At 29.1% G+C, this 21579-nt stretch overlaps 1 protein-coding gene across 1 annotated transcript in view; it reads left to right on the top strand.

Annotated features, from left to right (window-relative positions):
• LOC117172605 (paired box protein Pax-6-like) overlaps positions 1 to 21579 on the top strand; it is a 125377-nt gene that overhangs the window by 58325 nt on the left and 45473 nt on the right. Inside the window, exons 4-5 of the mRNA XM_033360696.1 lie at positions 18290 to 18480; positions 19131 to 19237. Coding sequence (XP_033216587.1) covers positions 18290 to 18480; positions 19131 to 19237 — 298 coding nt within the window. The remainder of the gene's footprint in view (positions 1 to 18289; positions 18481 to 19130; positions 19238 to 21579) is intronic.

Consider the following 21579-nt stretch of genomic DNA (forward strand, 5'->3'; position numbering starts at 1 on the left):
AAAAATGAGACCCAAGTGTCAAGTAAATGAACAAGCAAGGGTATTAAATTTTAAGTCTTCCAGGTATTTATGAAAGTATTTTGGTGCTTTTTGAATGGTATTCTGAAGAACGCGCGTTCAAATCTAACCGATCGGACTTTTTTTTTATATTGACAAGAAACCGAATCATTGCTCAAAGATTTTAAGTAATTTTGCAGAATTTTTAAGGAATTTCAGTAGAATTTAAATGAGTTTCAAGATTTAAGATCAAATTTCCTAAAATATATATTGATTTCTCTAAAATCTTTTAAAATATCTTGAAATATTTTTGAATTAAGTTTAAATCTTGTTTAAACACATGAAATATTCAATAATAATTTGTAATATATCTAAAATCTTAGTACATATATTATTATAAGCTTAGCAACAATTTTTGTAAAATGGGTCACAAAAATTTGCAGATGGCCCTGCATAGCTATAGGTTATATTTCAGATTTATGTTTTCATACTGTAAGCTAGGTTAGCCGCGAGGCTTTAGGCTTTAGGAATGCAAAACAATATAGGGTTCGAACCCGCGGCAAATACAAATTTTCATATCGTGCGTTTATAAATAGTTTAGTGATTGTGTAATAGCAAATAATTTGCGTGCACTAGAAAAATGTTTGTTTCAATGAAACAAAATGTTTCTTCAATATGGGTTCAAACAAATGTTTGGTTGAGTCAAATAAATTGTTTGTTTGTCCTTATTTGTTTGGTTCAAATAAATGTTTGGTTAGTTTTCAATAAATTTCTTGTTTAAAATAAGTATAGTTCTTGTTTACATTGAATATATATTTTTTAAATTAATTAAAGATTTTTTCATGTGAAGTAAATCTTTTTTTAGACTTAATCTCGAAATTAAGCATTCTTTATAAAAATAATGTATAAATATAAAAATAATGTAAATTTGAATTCGTTTTTCATTAATAAAGAATTCGGTTTGCCGTCTGGGGTTGCATTTTGATCCAAGAAAGATGCAATATTTCTACTAAAAAAAGTCAACTTTGCAATCAAAAAGACAAATTTTCAGAAAAAAATAGTTTTTATCCAAAAAAGGATTTCAGTTGATTAATCAGCTACAAAATATGAATTATGAAGAAAAGTTTAATGTTGTACAGAATTGTTGTTCAGAATACTTGAATTTGATTGAAAATTAGTTCTTTTCGACAAAAAACTAATCTTTTTGTATAAAAATGTATCCTTTCTGTTAAAAATGTAACAACTAGATTTTAAAGTTTTGAAGTACTTTCTTAAAAATTAGAAACTTTTCCCACTTTTTGTCTTTCTGGAAGTTAATTTATCTTTATGTTTAAAAATTTATCTTTTTCAAGTTGACAGTTCAACTTTTTGGTTGAGAACTCTTTAATTTGATTAGAAATTCTTCTTTTTTATTAGTAAATTAATCTTTTTGTTAAAAATTTTGTTATCATTAGTTGATAATTCAACTTTTTGGTTCAGAATTCCTGAATTTCTTTGAAAATTAGTTTTTTTTTTACAAAAAACGAATCTTTTTGTATAAAAATTTATCTTTTCTCTTAAAAATTTAACAACTAGATTTTAAAGTCTTGAAGTACTTTCTTAAAAATTAAAAACTTTTTTCTTTTTCTTTCTTTCTTTCTTTCTTTTTTAAAAATTCAACTTTTTGGTTCAAAATATTGAATTTTTTCTAGAATTCGGCTTTCTGGAATTTAATTAATCTTCATGTTTAAAAATTCATCTTTTTTAGTTGAAATTTCAACTTTGGGGTTCAGAACTCTTAAATTCTATTAAAAAATTCGTCTTTATTGTAATAAATTAATCTTTTTGTTCACAAATTTATCCCTTTAGTTAAAAATTCAACTTTTTGATTCGGAATTCTTGAACTTTGTTATAAATTCCTATTTTTAGTAGTCAATTAATCCTTTTGTTTAAAAAATCATTTTTTATAAGTTGAAAATTCAACTTTTTGGTCTTCGTTTTTTTTGTAAAAAGTTAATCTTTATGTTTAAAAATTCATCTTTTTTGTTAAAAATGTAACAACTAGGTTTTAAAGTTGAACTACTTTCTTAAAAATTAGAATTTTTTTCTTTTTTAAAAATTCAACTGTTTCATTCAAAATTTTTGTGTTTTGTCTCAAATTCATCTTTATGGTATTTAATTAATATTTTTGTTTGAAAAATCATATTTTTAAGTTGAAAATCCAAATTCTTGAGCTTTGTTAAAACTTCGTTTTTTTCGGCAAAAATTTATCTTTATGTTTAAAAATTTATCTTTTTTCATAAAAATTTGACAAGTAGCTTTCAAAGTTAAACTGCTCTCTTCAAAATGAGAAAAATTAGCTTTTTTCTTTATTTCTTCAAAATTCAACTTTTTGATTAAGAATTCTTGAATTTTATTGAAAATTCGCCTTTTTTGGTAGTAAATTAATTTTTTTGTTTAGAAATTCATCTTTTTTAGTGGAAAATTCAACTTTTTGGCTGAGAATTCTTGAATTTGATTGCAAATTTTTCTTTTTTGTTAATAAATTATTCTTTTTGTTTAAAAGTTTATCTTTTTTAGTTGACAATGTTAACTTTTTGGTTGAGAATTCTTAAAGTTTGTTTTTGAATTTAATTCAAAATTTACTTATCCCATTTTTGGTCGAAAATGGTTCTTTTCTAAGTAAAAGTTTAATTTTTTGTTAAAATTGAAATATTTTGTAAAAAATTCGTTTTTTTGTGGAAAATTATACTAGTTTAGTTCAAAAGTGTTATATTTTTTATTTGATAATTCAACTGTTTTGTATAGAAAATTTGTTATTTTGTCTTAAAAGTTCAATAATTTATTCAAAAAAAAAAACTATTTGGTAGAAAATTAATTTTTTATATAATTTAAAATTATTTTTGTGAATTATAAATTTAACTTTTCCATTTTTGGTTAAAAAATTACATTTTTAGTTTAAAAATGTAAAAATACCCGGATTAACTGTCACATAAAATTCAATTAGGAACATATCAATACTTACTCTGAAAATTGGTTTTTCATTTTAATTGTACGTAGACAATATAGGGATATTGGCAACTTGACTAGTTGTAAACACATAAAAAATAAGTAAAAACGTAAAATCGGGTTTTAACCAAGGCTACTTTACTTTTGGGGGAGTGGGAAGGGGGTCGAAAATTGCCCAAAACTGGTAACTTAGTTTATGGATAATCCCTGATCCACCCAGGTACAAATATTTCTGATTACGGAAAGTTACAGTATCTCTATAAAAACAATCCTGAAAAATGGTCTACACTAAATCGACATCCTCGATCATCAGGAAATCTGCTTTTTGATCCCCTCCCTCTCTCAAAAGGTATTTTATCTCTTTAATTTTTTTTCTGACACTCAAAAGAGGATTAAACCTTGTAACACGCTTAGAGCATCACTCGATCGACGATAGCGCGATTAGTTCTCGATAATGTGTTCTCAGATTCGGACTATAGTCGACGAGTGGCGTCCTTTTATCGTGAGCATAAAAGAAGGCACGCGGCAGGACTCGGGACTGGGGCTTAAAACACGAGGAAGGCCCCGGATCGATGAAATTAGCACAAAGTGTGAACTGCTAAAAAGAGATGGATGGATGGATGGATGGATGGATGAACGGAACGAGATACACTGATACAGTAATATACAGATGCATAAGCAGTGGCTGACAGGGTGGGCGAAGTTGCCGGAATAGAGACGTCATAATATTGTCTCCCCGTGACGCCTCGGAATAATGGTGCATGTCCCCTTGTTTCCGTGGGTAGTGTTCCTGTGACTGGCGAGACGAGACGAGACTGTGTACGAGCTTTAGGAGCGAAGCGGAAGAACACGAGGGTGTAACTCTCCATTCAACCCACTTCCGTTATGTCGGGGTTCGGATAAGCACCGCGTAAGCCGGGGAGGCTTTATTATTACGAAAATATCTTCAAGTGTCATGGCAACGCCATACCTAACCGAGACATATCTCCTCTTACACAATTTACGAGTCTTCAAACTTCAACTTCAAATTTCTTTACGGAAATGCCTTGATCAGATCTACCAACCACTGCAATCTGTTTTGACTTGTGTATCTTTTTTCGAGTGTCATGGCAATGGCATACCTATTATCTACTCAAAGCAGATCTTCTAGCAAATTTCCGAGTCTTTAAGCTTCAAATTTAAACTTCTTTTCGGGAGCGCCTTGACGAACTTGATCAGCCGAGGCAGTCTGTTTAAGAAATTTGTTTTGAACTCTCATAGCAAGACCATACCTATACCGAGTCTTCAAACTTTTTAAATTTCTTTTGAAAATAAGTAAAAGCAGTTATTTTATATTTTACTTAAAAGTAGCCTAAGTTTAGAAAAAAATCTGAGGTATAAATCTGGTTCTGGCAGCCGGAGTAACGAAAATTTGATGTCAGCTAAATAATAGGTAATTTCAAAAAGAACAATGGCCGTTTTGAGCCGGATGCTGTGAGTCGAATTTGAACTGGATTGAACAACCCTCAGAAAAATTCTGATGTCGTCAAGTACCTATTGGCTGTCGACCTCCGCGACAAATCCTTTCCACAATGGAGAGGACCAGCGTTGGTGAAAAACGACAAAACGACAATAAAGATCCTGAAGAACTGTCGACGGTACCAGTCAAGCGACATTCGCTCTTTGGGTGACGTCAAGTGTCCGTCTGTTTGGCCGTCAACAATGCCACAAATATGATTTTCGAGCCGGGCTTTAAACCCATGAATCCTCTCAGGTAGAACCACATTACGATTTCCTCACTTCATTATTTTTTTCATTGTACTCAAAAACCCAACAGAGTGTGCTTTAACCAATCATAGGTATGATGAAAATGTCAACGAAATCTCACTAGGGTACTTCATTTGTATGCCTTTTAGACATCAAAAAATGAAAACACGAAAATCGCAGCTGATCCTGTTCTCAAAATATATTCAGTTTAAATTTTCAGTGTTTTAATTTTATTTAATATGGTGACCCTGTATGTGAAATTATTATTACTAAAATGTATACGTTTAAGGTTTACGTTTCTTATTGTTTTGTTACACTTGAAAATATAGGAGATGGTCAGTGTGAAGTGTTACAAATCTATGATAATGAGCATTACGATGTTGTCAGTAGAAGTCGTGATGAAAATCTAGAAACTGGCAGTTCTTTCATGGTTTTAAAAATTTATGAAGATTTGAAGAGAGAATAATGTTTTGCTCTATAGGGAAACAATGAAACATGTTAAGCTATACCATAGCAGTCAAACATATGAAAATATCCTTTAATTCAAATTAATTAATTTTAATAACATTTCCTTAAAGTTTGTTTCAGATTTTAATCTTTCATTCATTGTTAACGATATGCAAATCGCAACATTAGTTCAGTCATTTTCTTATTGTTTTTAAGACTGAAAAACATAGGAGATGGTCAGAGAAAAGTGGTACACGTCTATGATAATAAGGATAACGATGTTGTCAGTAGAAGTCACGATGAAATTGTGGAAACTGATTAATATTACATGGCCCAAACATATGAAAATATTGATTTTTTATGCATCAATTTAGTTTTGTTTTTATTGTTTTTAACACTGAAAAATACAGGAGATGGTCAGAATAAAATGATACATGTCTGTTATAATAAGGACAACGAGATTGTCAGTAGAAGTCATGATACAATTCTAAAAACTGATCAATATTGCATGGCTTTGAAAACTTATGGATGTTTGAAAAGAGACTAATGTTTTTTTCTATAGGGAAAAAAATATCAAAAGCTATGTCACAGCACAGTCAAACATTTGAAATTATTGATCTTTTATGCAACTTAAGTAATTTCAACAAAATTTCCTTATAGTTTGTTTCACACTTTAAGCTTGTACTCATTGTCAACGGTATGCAAATCGTAACATCAATTTATTCCTTTCTTAATTATTTTTAACAATAAAAAAAATGGAGATGGTCCAAAATAAAATGGTACATATTTATGATAATAAGGAGAGGATAACGATGTTGTCAGTAGAAGTCGTGATGAAATTCTAAAAACTTTCGGTGACGGCATAACTTTAAAAAATTGTGCGGAGGTTTAAAAAGAGACTAATGTTTTGCTCTATTATAGGGAAAAAAGAAACATATCAATTTATCTCATTGTATTTACTGTTAAAAAAATTATTAAAATTAAAATACTAATGTATATTAAAATTTATATCTCAAGCATACATAATACACTCAGATAATTTCGTTTCACACAAAATCAGAATAAATTTAGCAATATTTTTCTATTTTTCATGATAAAACATTGTACATTCTTCCAATCAACCAAAAATAACATTGAATTTTAAATCGAAATGTGTATGTACGAAAATAAACAACATACTTAAACTAGAATCAACTGTACACACAATAAATTTGCACCATTTAGGTCAAATTTTGGAAAAAGTTCCACCCATGCGTTGCACTTTAATCATAAAAAGCATTTAAATCTATGAATTTTAGGTTATTACTTTAATTGCGAATATTGAACAAGATTTAAAGAAATAAAAACACTTTTAGTTTTTAAGCACGCTGCTATTCCGACCTGTATATTACATTTAATATTAAATGTATATTAAATTTCAACTAACGTTTATGCAAATGACTACATATAAATTTTTATTAAATTTATAATCGAAATTTTTCTAACAGTGTAGTCAAACATATGACAAACATTAATTTCGTCCTTTCCTTATTGTTCTTCAAGATTAAAAGATATAGGAGATGGTCCAGAATAAAGTGGTACATGTCTATGATAATAAGGATGAGGATGTTGTCAGTAAAAGTCGTGCAGAAATTCTAGAAACTGGCAGTGATTGCATGTCTCAAAAAACTTATGGAGATTTGAAAAAAGGCTAATGTTTTGCTCTAATAGGAGGAAAAACACATATCAAGCTATGGCATAGCAGATTCAAACAAATGAAAATATTCTTTTAATGAAATTGAGTAATCTCAACAAGATTCCCTTAATAGAGTTTGTTTCAGACTTTAAACTTTCACTAATTATAAATGGTATTCAAATCGCAACATTAATTTTGTCCTTTCCTTATTTTTCTTTAAGATTAAAAAATATAGGAGATGGTCCACAACAAAGCGGTACATGTCTATGATCATAAGGATAAGGATGTTGGCAGTAGAAGTCGTGATGAAATTCTAGAAACTGACAAATATTGCTTGGCTTCAAAAACTTGTTAGGGACTTAAAAAGAGACTATATGATATGTTTTCTTCTGTGAGAAGAAAATAGACATTTAACTATATCATTGCATAGTGAATACATCCCTTTTTAATAAAGATGATAACATTTACAATGTATAAAAGGTACAATCTACAAAATCTACAATGTAAAAATGTACAGTGTGCAAAACCAAGGTGGTTTTGGGTCAACTTGGATACAAAATTTGGTTGACGTTTTCATGATGCCTATGATTGATTGAAGAACACTTTGCATCCGCTTAATGTTTTTCCAATTTTTCCATTCTCATTTTTCTCATTCTGAGGATCTATTTTCGGGAGTTTGTTTTGATGTAATTTCTGAGGTCTAAAAGATGGAAAAATCCTTTCTCGCGAAGAAAACTTTCCGAGGATCAAAAGGACATTATAAGTGACTCGAACGTCAGAAGGACGTTGAATTCACGAGAGAGCTGTCGTGTGGTTTTCACGAGGTGAGGGGCTGAAGTTGATGATTCGAGCGAGGGATATGACACTCCGGGGGTCCGAGATGTGTCAGCCCGTTTCAACGCCGTGAACCCCTGACGTTCAGAACGGGGTCTAACAAACCCCAGGGAACGTGATATCCCACGGCCAATCCCACAACCATCTAATTTCTATCCAGCAGGTGAAAATAAAGTCTCTCAAGTCTTTTAATTTTCTAAAACCGCTCTTTTCTTCACGTCTCGAGCTGTAAATAGGAAAATAACACCAATTTTCGAGAATCTTCTGGCGGGCAGAGGGTTTAACTATTCAAAACTGTCTAAAAATGACTGAAAGCTAAAGATTGACCTTCTTTCTTGTGAAAATGCTGACGGCCCGCCACTTTTAAACCATCAAAAAGTTTAGAATCAAAGTGGTCACTTGATCGGGAAATCACTGGGTAGTTGCCTGACCGGGAAAAAAATGGAAAATGACCGGGAAACGAATTAAAAAACCAGATATTTACTTCTAATCGTAGCTAGATTAAAGTTTTGATTATTTTAATTATTTTGATCAATTTAGAAAACTGATTTTTAATTTACCTACAGTTGCAGGGCATATGAGTGAAAATAATTATAGTTCTTATTTTAGGATTTCAATTGCAACAGGAATTTTTGAAATGGAACGCGAATTTTCTTAAAGAATTAAAACTGGATTAATAAGAAAAGAGTTTAAAAAATCCAATCCAAGTCAAACTTCGACACAATTTAAAAGTTCCTTCTTCCAAGTTTTATAAAAAGAGATCACTTCAAGCAGTTTTTAGAGTAGAAGTGGTATTTCGAAGAAGAAATATTTCTGAATTGTAATAAAATTTTTATTTACATTTTCATTTTTAATTAAAAATTCTCCCTTTTTAAAAATGTAACTACTTTGTTGCAAATCAATTTTTCAACTAAAAATTTAACTATTACAGTAGAAAATTTAACTATTTTCTGGAAATCCGTTTTATTTATTTATTTTTTTTAGTTAAAAAATATGTTTTTAACGGAAAATTCAACTATTCTATTCATGCTTGAAATGTTATCTTTTTTGGATGAAAACTGACAAGTATAAAATGCAACTATTTCGGTTGAAGATTCATAGTTTTAGTTAAAAATGCAGCAGTTTCATTGAAAGTTAATTTTTTCAAGTGAAAATTTAACCGTTTAATTTTGAGTGGAAAATTGACCTTTTTTAGCTCAAAATTTAGCAATTTTGATTTTTTAAATTGAAAATTTGTTTATTTCGTCAAAAATTCACGTATTTTGTTAGAAAAATCGACTTTTATTTGTAAAAAAGCAATTTTTTGGGTAGAAAATAATATTTTTCTTTAAAAATTAATCTCCTTGCTTAACAATTCTTCTTTTTGGTTGCAAATTCAAGCTTTCCAATTTATTATTCATCATTTAATTTAAAATTGCATTTGTTAGTTTGAAAAATGAGCTATTTGATTGAAAACTTGTTTTTTCTTTGGATGAAAAGAAACTTTTTTACCGAAAATAGAACTATTTTTCTGAAAATCCGATTTTTTGTTTGTTTAAGAATTAAATTTTTAACAGAAAAATCAACTTTTCTATTTTTGGTTGAAGTTTCATCTTTTTTAAACAAAAATTCATCAGTTTCGTTTAAAGTTAATTTTTTCAAGTGAAAATTTAGCTTTTCCATTTTGGGTGGAAACTTGACCTTTTCTAGTTCAAAATGTAACAGTTTTGAAGGAATTTGGTCTTTTTAACTTGAGAATCCATTTATTTTTTTGAAAATTTACGTATTTGATTAAAAAATCGACTTTCATGGTAAAAAAAATTTTTTTCTTTGAAAATTAATCTTCTTGTTTAAACATTCTTCTTTTTGTTTAAAAAGTATTTCAATTTAATATTCATCATTTTTTATAAAAATTAATTTCCTTCGTTTAAAAACGAGCTATTTGTATGAAACCCGGTTTTTTCTTTGGATGCAGAGGAATTTTTTTACCGAATATTTAACTATTTTTCTGAAAAAAAAATTTTTTTTGGTAAAGACTTAAATTTTTAACGGAAAATTTTACTATTCTTTTTTTCTTTGAAATTTTATCTTTTTTTGATTAAATTTTAACTATATGTGGTTTACAAATTGATATTTTTTATTTAAAAATTAAACTATTTTTCGTTTAAAGTTCATGTAATTTGTGAAAAATTAATCTTTTTTTGTAGGAAATTAATCTTATTAGTTCAAAATTTATGTTTTCGATACGTATAAAATTTAAATATTCCTGTTTAAGATTGATAATTTTAGTTGAAAATTGATCAGCTTGGTTGAAAGGTAACTTTTTTAATTAAAAATTTAATCATTCAATATTGAGTTGAAAATTGACATTTTCTAGTTTAAATTGAAAATTCCTTTATTTATTTAAAAATTAATCTCATTGTTTAAAAATTGTTTTATTTTGTTGAAAGTTCAAGTATTCCAGTTGAAAATTTATTATCAGAGTTAAAACTTTATTTTTCAGGTTAGAAATAAAACTTGGTTCAAAAAGAAACTCTTTTGGTGAATTTTTTTTAAGATTCGACATATTAATTAAAAATGTATTTATTTGGTTGAAAAATGAGCTATTTTATTTATTTTTTTTTCTTATTAGTAAAACATTAGCTTAGTTGAATATTTCACAATTTTAGTTGACAATTTATTTTTTTGGTTAAACATTGATTTTCTTAATTTAAAACTTAATGTTAATTCAATTATTCCATATAAATATGTTACTTTCGGTGGCCCGGAAAAATTGAAAAACTAGACTCAGAAAAGCGGGAAATGACCGAAAATTTGAAATCGTCCGCCAAATCACCACACAGTGCAAGAAAGTGCACTTTTTTCGTTCAAAAAAACTTTATAAGCTTTATATTGTCTTAAATAAATGTTTAGGGACTCATTGAATACAAATAATTTGTTTATTATACCATTTATTTGTTATGAACAAGTTTTACGAACAAATTGACAAATAGTTTTATTATCGGTAAAACATTTTTTTCCCTAAAAGTGCTTCATATTAAGGCAGGAATGACATTTAATTACAATACTAATTTAAAAGTTTATAATAAGCATTGTTGTAAACAATTCTTATGGAAAAATATTAAAATTTGAGATTTTAAAAAATTATAATTTCCTTCAATTGCCAGAACGACTTCAGGTATTTTTAAAAATTAAAAATATTTAATAATGTTTGATAAAATATAACAATTTAAATTTTTATAAACAAATTAGATAAACAAATTAAAAATGTTGGTCCTTTCAAATGGAAAAATTTTTTTTTGCACTGGAAATGTTTTAAGCTATTAGAATGCTAGTCAGAAAAATATTATAAAAGTTAACAATAACCATTGTTATTAACAATTCTTGTGACAAAATATTTAAACTTAAGGTTTTATTAAATTAAATTTATTTTTATGGGCAGAATAGGTACAGATATTCCTGAAAATAATATATCTTCGATAATGTTGTGTAAAATGTAACAATCTGAATATTTGTAAACAAATAAGATAAAAAATTTCGAATTTGCATGTAGTGTTATGATTCATTATTAATCTATTGCGATTGAAAACTCGGCCTTTTCCAAGTGAAACTGCCAACATTTTGAATTTGTTTATCTTAGTTGTTTATAAGGATTTAAGTTGTTATATTTGACTAAATATTACCAAAGATACATTTTAGGAATATCCGTAGCCATTTTAGCAATTAAAGTAAATTAAAATTGGATAAAACCTTTAATTTGAAAATCTTGTTACGAGAATTATTTATAACAATGGTTATTGTTGATTTGTCAAATATGTTTGTGACTAGCAATCATTTTTCAGCAGCTTAGAACATTTCTAGTGCAAAATACTTATTTTTCTATGCGAAAGGGCCAAAATTTTGAATTTATTTATATAATTTGCTTATAAAAATTTTTAATGTTATATTTGGTCAAATATTATTACATTTTTATTACTTTAAGGAATACCTGAAGTCGGTTTAGCGATTGAATAGGAAATTAAAATTTTTAAAATTCTCAAATATAAATATTTTGCCACAAGAATTGTTTATAACAATGGTTATTATCTACGTTTCGATTAGTTTTGTAATTAAATGTCATTCCATGATTAACATGAAGCACGTTTAGCAAGCTGAAAATCTTGTTCACCGATAATAAGACTATTTTCTAATTTGTTCATGAAATTTGTTTATAACAAATAAATCTAACAATAAACACAATATTTGTATTCTATGAGTCCATAAACATTCATTTGAGACACTAGAAAGTTTACCTAATCAGTTATTAAAAGCCTAAAAAATTGTTATATACCAAATTTCAGTTTTTCCATACTTAAAGTGAAAAAAATTATTAATAAACAAATAGACGAGACAAAAGTTCAGAGCATTAAGCTCTGCAGAATTCAATTAACTTTATAGTTTTTAAATGAAAATCGGACCAAAATTGAAGGCTCTGGACATTTTTGAACGAAAAAAGTGCATTTCCTCCCACTGTGCGCCTCCCCGAGAATTCAGCAAAAAATGAATGTTTAAAAAGAAATGTAAAATTGAAGAGAATAATAGAATTTCTGATGGTTGAAATTTGAAAAGTCTGATCTGGCACTGCAGAGTTTGCACTGGGTACCTGTCTTTCTCCCTAGCCTTTTTCTTTCTCCTTATTTTCGAATCTTTTATTTATCTTCGCTCAGTCTTTCTCCGAGTGGCTCGCTGTCTCTCTTGGACGATTTCCTTCTCACTCTTTTCCTCTCGCAGGCACTCCGTGCTGCTGTCACTTACAGCTCGTATAAATCCCGGAGAAGCCGTAAAAGAGTTCCCGCGTAACTAAAGCGACGTTCTTCTGCTCCCGATAGTCCGGTAATTTATGCCCGCCGGTCCCGCTTTTTCTCGTTACGCAAGTACCTATACCTATGTATTATGTATCCCGCAAACGCGTAAAAGCACACAGAAAAGGTATGGCGCGAAAAAAAATTAATTAAGTCGTCGTTTACAAATACTCTGGCGTACTCTGGGGATTTAGACCCATCCAGGGCAGAAGTTTAAACACACCGCCCCCCAGTGGGGAAAAAGTATTTTTTTTGGTTCAAAATACGATCCCGGCTGAACCTGTGGACCGATTTGAATGTTTTTTTTTTATTTAAAAAAAAGCTGATAAAATTTCAAAAAAATTTGTCGCGCCTAATTTTTAATTTTTAAATTTTTTTTATAAATAAATAAATATCATGAAAAAATGGCGATTTTTTCTATTTGACGTTCCCGGTGCTCGTCAATAACAGGCAAATGGTTGTAATCGCCGACGTTTCATAGATTTACATTATATAAAGATATTCCATCACGATACAACAAACAAAACCAAATTTTATAAAGAAATTATTTTTTAAGAATGTGTTTTCTATCATTTTCAATAATTTAAGGTTTTTTTAAGTTATAATGCAAGAAATATGAATGAAAACAATATTTTAAGGAAAAAATTTCTCTTAAGACTATTCTTGTTAATATTATAAACAAATTTAACAAACAAATGCATTATTCAGACATTTGTCGGCAGAAAAATTCGTTTTTTTTCATGTCAATTTTTTTAAATTAGGAACCTTATGATAATTTCAGAAATATTCATAATTTGTTGATAAATCTTATGATTTTTTAAACAAATTTAAGAAACAAATGCATTATTCAGGCATTTGTCGACGAAAAAACTCATTTTTTCAATGACAGTCCTTTTAATTGGGAACTTTACAATAATTTCAATTACATTCATAATTAGTTGATTAATTTTATGTTTTTGTTTAACAAATTTAATTTAAAAATTCATTATTCGGACATTTGTTGACGTAAAAGCTCGTTTTTTTTCAAAGTCAGTCCTTTTAATTTCAGAAAAACGTTTTTTTTTAATTCAGTACTTACAGTTGGCCAACACAACAGGATTTGAATACAAGGAATAATTGATCGATACATTTAATAATTGTTATAAATAAATCCTATAACATATGAAAAGTCGGGACACCCTCGAGTCTGAAGAAAGTTTCTCTCCCAGAGTTTTAAATTTGTTTAACATAACATAAAATTAATCAATTAATTATCAAGATCACCAAAATTATCGTAAAATTCCCAATTAAAAGGACTGACATTGAAAAAAGGACTTTTTCCGCCGACAAATGCCCAAATGTAAAGTTCCCAATTAAAAGGACTGACATTGAAAAAGATGAGTTTTTCCGTCGATAAATGCCCAAATAATGCATTTTATCAATAAAATTTGTTTAAAAAATCATTAAATTTATCAACAAATTATTAATTTTTCTGAAATTATCATGAGGTTCCTAATTTAAAAATTACATCAAAAAAACAAATTTTTCTATCAAAAAATGGCTAATTAATGCATTTTTTTATTGAATTTGTTTATAATATTAACAATAATAATTTTAGCAAGAAATTTCTTTATCATTATATTGCTTTTATTTAAATTTCTTGCAATATATCTTTAAAAAACGTAAAATGATAGAAAATCGTAAAATCCATTCTTTGAACAAATAATTTGTTTATAAATTTTTGGTTCTTTTATTACATAATATTGGAATATCTTTATCTAACGTTATTATATAAAACATATATGATTTTAAACAATTTTCATGTTATTGACGAGCACAGGAAACGTCAAATAGATGAAATGACCATTTTTTCGTCATATTTGTTTATTTATAAAAAAAACATTCATTTTCGTCGAGAATGAAATTAATTAAGTTATTTATTTAAAGATAGAAAATAATTAAAAATTTTCTCATTTTTGCTCTTTGTTTATTTATATAATAAATCAAAAACGATAAAAATGAAAAAATTTAATCCATAGAAGCTTTTATTCAGCTATTGCTGATCACTTATATAAAAAATGTTGAAAATCGGTTAAGAATTGAGGGCGCTCGAAACCGCGTCGAAGTATTGTCCACTCGGGACAATCCGTCGATAAAGAAAAAGCTACCAAATTCTAAAATAAAATATACCTTAGTATTTAGTTTGACGCAGCCGACAAGTTTTTCGAATGTAACTTTTTTTTTATCGATAGATTGTCCCGTGTGGACAATTCTTCTACTCTGTCACCTCAATTGTAGACTGTAGGTGATTTTGAAGAGTAATTTCCCGATTAAGCCCACTGTGCGCGCGCCAGGACATTAGTTTCAATAAAGTTTTTTTAATCAATTGCGGTATTTTCTGAAAGGTTTCAAATTGTTTAAACTGGCGGGCAGCAAGGAAAATATGAAGATTTCAACATTTTTCTTGTATTTCGCGATACTGGTGTATCATTGGATAAGTGGCTAAGTACCCAATGAAATAAAAATTCCCTGTGTGAAATACGTACTCGTACACCTCATCGAGTTAGAATCCCCTTGGAGTGCCACGAGACAAATATAATTGACGGGAGTGGTAATTAACTCCCGTGTGGAAGCACTGGGACCTTGCATCATTTTAATTACCGTTCTCGTCGCATTTCATCGGGCAGAATCTTCCCCTTCACCCACTGCATACATCATATCATACAACCTATCACGTATTTTATTATAAATCCGACAGGAGAAAAATTCGCTTCTCTTCTACCGCTCGAGAGTCTCTAGGTACCACATGGCACAACTTTTTTGCAAGTTCAAAATTTTTTAATTTTTTAAATTTTGTTTGTTTACATTTATTTGCACTTGACGAGAAGTTGACAAATTTATATGTCAATAAGGACATTGGTACTACAATTATTTTTATTTTGTCTATTCTCTTGAGTAATGAATCGAAATCTGAAAATGGGAGCAGTATTAACAAGTTTAGTTTCTTGGGAATAGATGCATGAATTATAAAATAATTGTATAGAGTGAACAATTTTATATAGCAACTTCTTCAATAATTGGCTGCAATTATTACATATTCGACATCTCAAAAATCGAAATTTCAAAAGATTTCAATATTTTAAAGATTTAAAAGACAATAACCATAAAATTCTCCTATTGTATTTAAAAAAAGGATCCTTCTTAAAGAAAGAAAGAAAAGTCCTACAAAAAAATTTCCGGACAAAAATAAAAAAGAGGAAGGAAAAATGAGAAGGCAACCAACCAAATCCAATTCATTCTTTTTTTTACTTATATTTTTCCTCTAAGAACTTTAAAGTTTTAAATAAATTTAATGTATTTATTAGAATTTAAAAGATTTAAAGAAATTTTGAGAGAATCCAAATATTCCAATTAATACCTAGGAGCATATCCCATTTCCAGCCCCAGGCTATATTTATGCACTATCAAATCCTATAATTCCTGATCCCAGTCTAAAAAAATGGTCAAATATCCTAATAGCAGCCTATCACATTTACAAACTTAATCCCTATTTATGGCCTGCACAGCCTAATAATCTCTGATCAAATATCCTATAAGTTATGTATCCCACTTTCAGCCCCATTCCCTATTTATTGACTATCAGATTCTATAATTCCTGATCCACTTCTCAAAAATCCATTCAAATATCTTTCAAGTAGCCTATCCCATTTTCAGACCTAATCCCTATTTTGGACCTACAAGGTCTTATAATCCCAGACTCAGCTCTAAATGTGTTATATGTAGTATATATCCCGTTGCTAGCCTAACTCCCTATTTTATCCCTATAAAGTCCTTTAATTGATGAACCAGCTCTGAAAAATCCATTAAAATATTTTGGAATTAGCTAATCCCTGTTGATGACATGCAAGGTCCTATAATTCCTGATTTAGCTCAGAAAAATCAATTTAAATATCCTGCAATTTGCCTATACCATTTTTAGACCCAATCCATATTTATGACCTACAATATCCTATAATCCCTGATTCAGCTCGAAATATCTTGCAAGTACTATATCCCGTTTCCAGGTTAAATCCCTATGTATGTCCTATAAGGTCCTATAATTCCTGATCCAGCTCTGAAAAATTCGTTCAAATATCTTGCAAGTAGTCGGTCCCATTTCCAAACCTAATCCCTATTTATGACCTACAAGGGCCTATAATTCCTGATACATTTGTATAAAAAGTGAAATATCCTACTAGTAGTCTATTTCCTTTTCAGACCTAATCACTACTTATGAAATATAAGGTCCTATAATTTCTGATACAGCTCTAAATATCTTATAAGTAATATATCTCATTTCCAGATTAAATCCCTATATATGTCCTATAATCCCTGATCCGGCTCTAAAAATAAGTGAAATATCCTACAAGTAGCCTGTCCCGTTCCCAGATGAAATCACTATTTAGTGTCCTACAATGTCCTATAATACCTGATCCAACTTCAAATATCCCATTGTAATTATTATATCCCATTTCCAGCCCTTATCCCAATTTGTATCCTGTAAGCTCCTATAATTCCTGACCAAAATCAGAAAACTACATTGGTATATCTTACAATTAGCCTATCTGATTTCAAGACCAAATCCCTTTTCAGTTTTGATGACCTATAAGATCCTATAATTCCTGATCGAGCTCTGAAAATTCCGTTCAAATATTTTGCAAGCAGTCTGTCCCACTTCTAAATATAATACCTATTTATGACCCACGGGGTCCTATAAACCACGATCCAGCTCCAAAAAAACGGAAATATCTTACAAGTATAGCCTATCCCATTTCCAGACTCAATCCTTATTTATGAAATATAAAGTCCTATAGTTCCTGATTCAATTTAGAGAAATCAATTCAAATATTCTACTCATTTTCAGACCTAAAACATTTTTATGATATACGAGATCCTATAATCCCTGATCAAATCAAATGTCATAAAAGAAGTATATCCCATTTCCAGCCCCAATCCCTATTTATTTCTATAATTTTCGATTAAACACTGAAAAATGAATTCAAATACCCTGGCCCTGACCCTTTAGGTAGCCCATCCTATTTCCTGTCACAGTCCATATTTATGCTCTACCAAATCCTATAACTCCTGATCCAATTCTACAAAATTGTCAGATATCCTGCCAGCAGCCTATCCCATTTTCAGGCTTAATACCTAATTATGGCCTACACAGTTCTATAATTCCTGATCCAATTCTACAAAATTGTCAAATATCCTACCAGCAGCCTATCCCATTTCCAGACTCAATCCCTATTGATGACCTACACAGTTCTATAATTACTGATCCAACTCTACAAGATTGTCCAATATCATACCAGCAGCTTATCTCATTTCCAGACTTCATCCCTATTTGTGGCCTACATGGCTCTATAATCCCTGATCAAATATCCTATAAGTTGTATATCCCATTTCCAGAGATAATCCCTGTTTATGACCTACAAGGTCGTATAATCCCTGATGCAGCTCTAAAAAGGGTGAAATATCCTACTAGCAGCCTATCCCATTTTCAGACCTAATTCTTATTTTTGACCTACAAGGTCCTATCATTCCTGACCCAACTCTAAAAAAACAAGTCGGATAGCCTGTGATCGACTTTGTAGAAATTGAACCGAATTATGGTTAAAAATAGTCCCTAGCCAATTCAACTTGAACTAAAATTTTCTTAATTTTGAATGAAAAAGAATCATTCAATAATGTTTAAATGAAATAGTAAATTTATATCTATTGAATTGATCAAATAATGGGGGATTTATATTTATGTTTTTAGGTATCCTCTATTAACAGGGTCTTGAGGAATTTAGCTGCCCAGAAAGAACAGAGACAGCAGCACCAACAGCAGCAGCAAGGTGTGGGTGGTGTGGGAGTAGGTGTGGGTGCGGGCAGTCCAGCGGAAAGTGTCTACGACAAATTAAGGCTACTTAATGGACAAACCACCGGCTGGCCGAGACCCAATCCGTGGTAAATATTCATTTTTTACTTTTTTTAAAAATGTTTTTGATACTTAAAAAATTCTATCAAGAATTATCATTTTTGGTAGAAAATGCAAGTACTTGGGATGAAGAGGAGCGATTCCTTAGAAAACAAACATTTCCTTGTTAAAAATACGATATAATTGAATTTGCTTATAATAATTATTATTAGCAATTAATTATTAATAACTAAATTAATTTAGTTTCTGTTAAATAACTATTACTTTTACGTAATTTAATGACCTAATCAGTATTAATAATGCATTCAAACATCAGAAATTCAGTAAATGTAAGTTACTTCTATTAATTTGTTTGTAACAATTAAAGAAATGAAGGAATTTAGACTAGAATATTTTTTTGCTGGAGAATGCGTGTACTAATTTGATACACTTTTGAAAGAATATCTATAAACAGAACTCAAATAAATAATTCGTGACTTTTTTTTTTAATCGGCCTCGAAAGTTTTCGAATCCCAATTTCTCGTTTTACTGCACTGTGCTTTAGTAAATCTTGAAGAATAATTTTTTTTCTCGATTCTTATAAAGTTTCCAGACTCTTCTCTAACATTTAAACCTTTCGCTTGCCAGGAAAAGGTTATAATTCAAACTTTAAATTAATTTCTGTCTTTTTTCTTTTCAGGTATCCGTCCGGACCTGGTAGCCCCTTTCCAAGCTTACAACCAAGTCTAAGTCCGAGCCACTGTACATTGCCTCAAGACACAGCCGATCTGCTCCACGCAAAGAAAGGTGAGTTTTCTTCTTTTCGTGTATTCTTTTTCTTTTTAATTTCTTTTAAATTTTATTTTTTAATTTTATTTTTTTTCTTTGCTTTCCCTTTTCTTTAGTTTTCTTTTCTTTTTTTTTAAATTTTGTCTCTTATTCTTCTATCTTTTTTTTTTATGTTCACACATTTCATGAACCCTTCTTATTTCTAAATACCAAACTTAAATGTTATTTGAGATAATTATCAAAGAAACAATGAATAATGAGATAAAACAATTTAATACTAGTATGTGTTTACCTTAACAAATAAGGGATCATTCATAAACTCTTTTATACCTTTTTTGAAAGAATTCTTATGCTTTCCCTTAAAAATACAACTTAAAATTTTTTTTAAATTAAGCTTAGTTAATAGAACCTGCAAGAAAATCCTACTATTCTTGTTCAACAGTTTTTTTTTTGTATGAAAAAGTCTTTGTTGAAAATGCAAATTTTTGGTTGAAAAATTATACTTTTCGGTAAAAAATTCGACCACTTAGTTTAAAGTTGAATTACTTTGTTAAAAATTTAACTGTTTTGTTCAAAATTCATTTCGGTTTTGGTTAAAAATTAATTTTTTAAACTAAAATTCAAACTGTACCATTTTTTATTTAAAAAGTAACTGTTTTATTTTAAAATTCAACTATTTGGTTAAGAAACCATCTTTTTCAGTTGAAAATTCAAGTACTTGTTTGAAAATTCTCATGTTTTAAAGATAATTCATTTTATTTGAAAATGTAATTTCGCTGAAAATGTAACTGTCACATTTTTTGCTGAAAATTGATATTTTCTGGTTTAAATTTACATTTTTTGGTTAAAAATGAAACTATATATTTCAATTTATAGAACTATTATGATGAAAATTAGTTGTTTTTTGTTTAAAATTAATTTTTTTTTTACCTAAAAATGTAGCTATTCCATTTTTGATAAGTTGAAAATTCAACTATTTAATACAAATTTTCTTTCTTTTGTTAAAAATGCGTCTATATGGTTTAAAAATCTTGTTTGTTAAACCTTCTTTTTTCGGTCGACGATTCGCCTCCTTAGTTAGAAATTTAACCATTTTGTTGAAAATTCGTTTAATTTTTAGTTGAGAATTAATTTTGTTAACTAAAAATTCAACAATATTACTCTTGGTTAAAAATATATATTTTCTGGTTTAAAATTAAACTGTTTTCTGCAAATTCATCTCTTCAAGTTAATGTTTCAAAAAATTGTTTAAAAATTCATGTATTTTATGGTTAATTAATCTGTTTGTAGACGATTAATATTTTCGGTTAAAAAATCGAATTTTTCGTTTAAAATTCCACTATTAGGTTCGATTTTAAAGTATTTTTGATCAATTCTATTTTTGTATATTAATCATTTTAGTTGAAAATTGCTTCTGCTTGTCTAATTATCTAAATATTTTGCTAAAAAGTCTTCTTTTTTCGTTGTGAATTAATTTCCTTCAGTAAAAACGTAACTATTCCTTTTTTTTTTAAATTGATCATTATTAGTTAAAAATTCTTCTTTTTTGAGTAGAAAATAAATCTTCTTGGTTCAAAATTTATCCTTTTTAGTTAAAAATGCAACTGCTTGGCTAAAAATTATTCTGTTTTGGTTAAATATTCAACTATTTTATTGGAAATTTGTCTTTTTTTTATTTAACTGTTTTTGATTAAAAATTAAACATTTTTCTTGTTGTTGAATATTAACTATTACATGTTTCTCTGAGGATCCATTTTTTTATCGAAAATTCAACTGTTTTTACAATTTGTTTTTTTTTAGTCTAAGATTAGTCCTAAATGGTAGGAAAGTAATTTTTCTTGGTTGAAATTTTATCTATCTTAGCAGAAAATGAACTGCTTTTCCGAAAATGCAACTTTTTGTGTCGCAAATTAAACAATTTGATTGAAATTTGTTTAATGTATCGACACAGATTAAGATATTATTTTTTTATCAGAAAAGTGAGACGCTACCTATTCATAAAACTGATAAATCCAATAAAAATGATTTTTTCATTTGTGAACACCACATTCCGGTTGCGCGTTCGCCGCGAAAGCGGCAGGACTTGCAAAACCGCAAGGTTGCCTCTCACAGGCACATATGTGGTGGCGCGTGACGGACGAACAGAGGAGGAGCGTTTTAATTAATTAATCCGCGTGGGTGAAACGATACTAATATCAATGTGCAATGTAATTCCGCGCGTGGTTTGCCACACGCGTATGCACACGATCCCGACGCTTTTCGAATGATAATCGTAACGGGAAACGGGCCGCCACGTTACGAGATTACCGCCCCGAAAACCACCGCGCCGACCACCAAAATGTACCAAACCGAATGGAACA

This window comes from Belonocnema kinseyi, chromosome 5 (assembly GCF_010883055.1).
Source record: "Belonocnema kinseyi isolate 2016_QV_RU_SX_M_011 chromosome 5, B_treatae_v1, whole genome shotgun sequence".
NCBI classification, from domain to species: Eukaryota; Metazoa; Arthropoda; class Insecta; order Hymenoptera; family Cynipidae; genus Belonocnema; species Belonocnema kinseyi.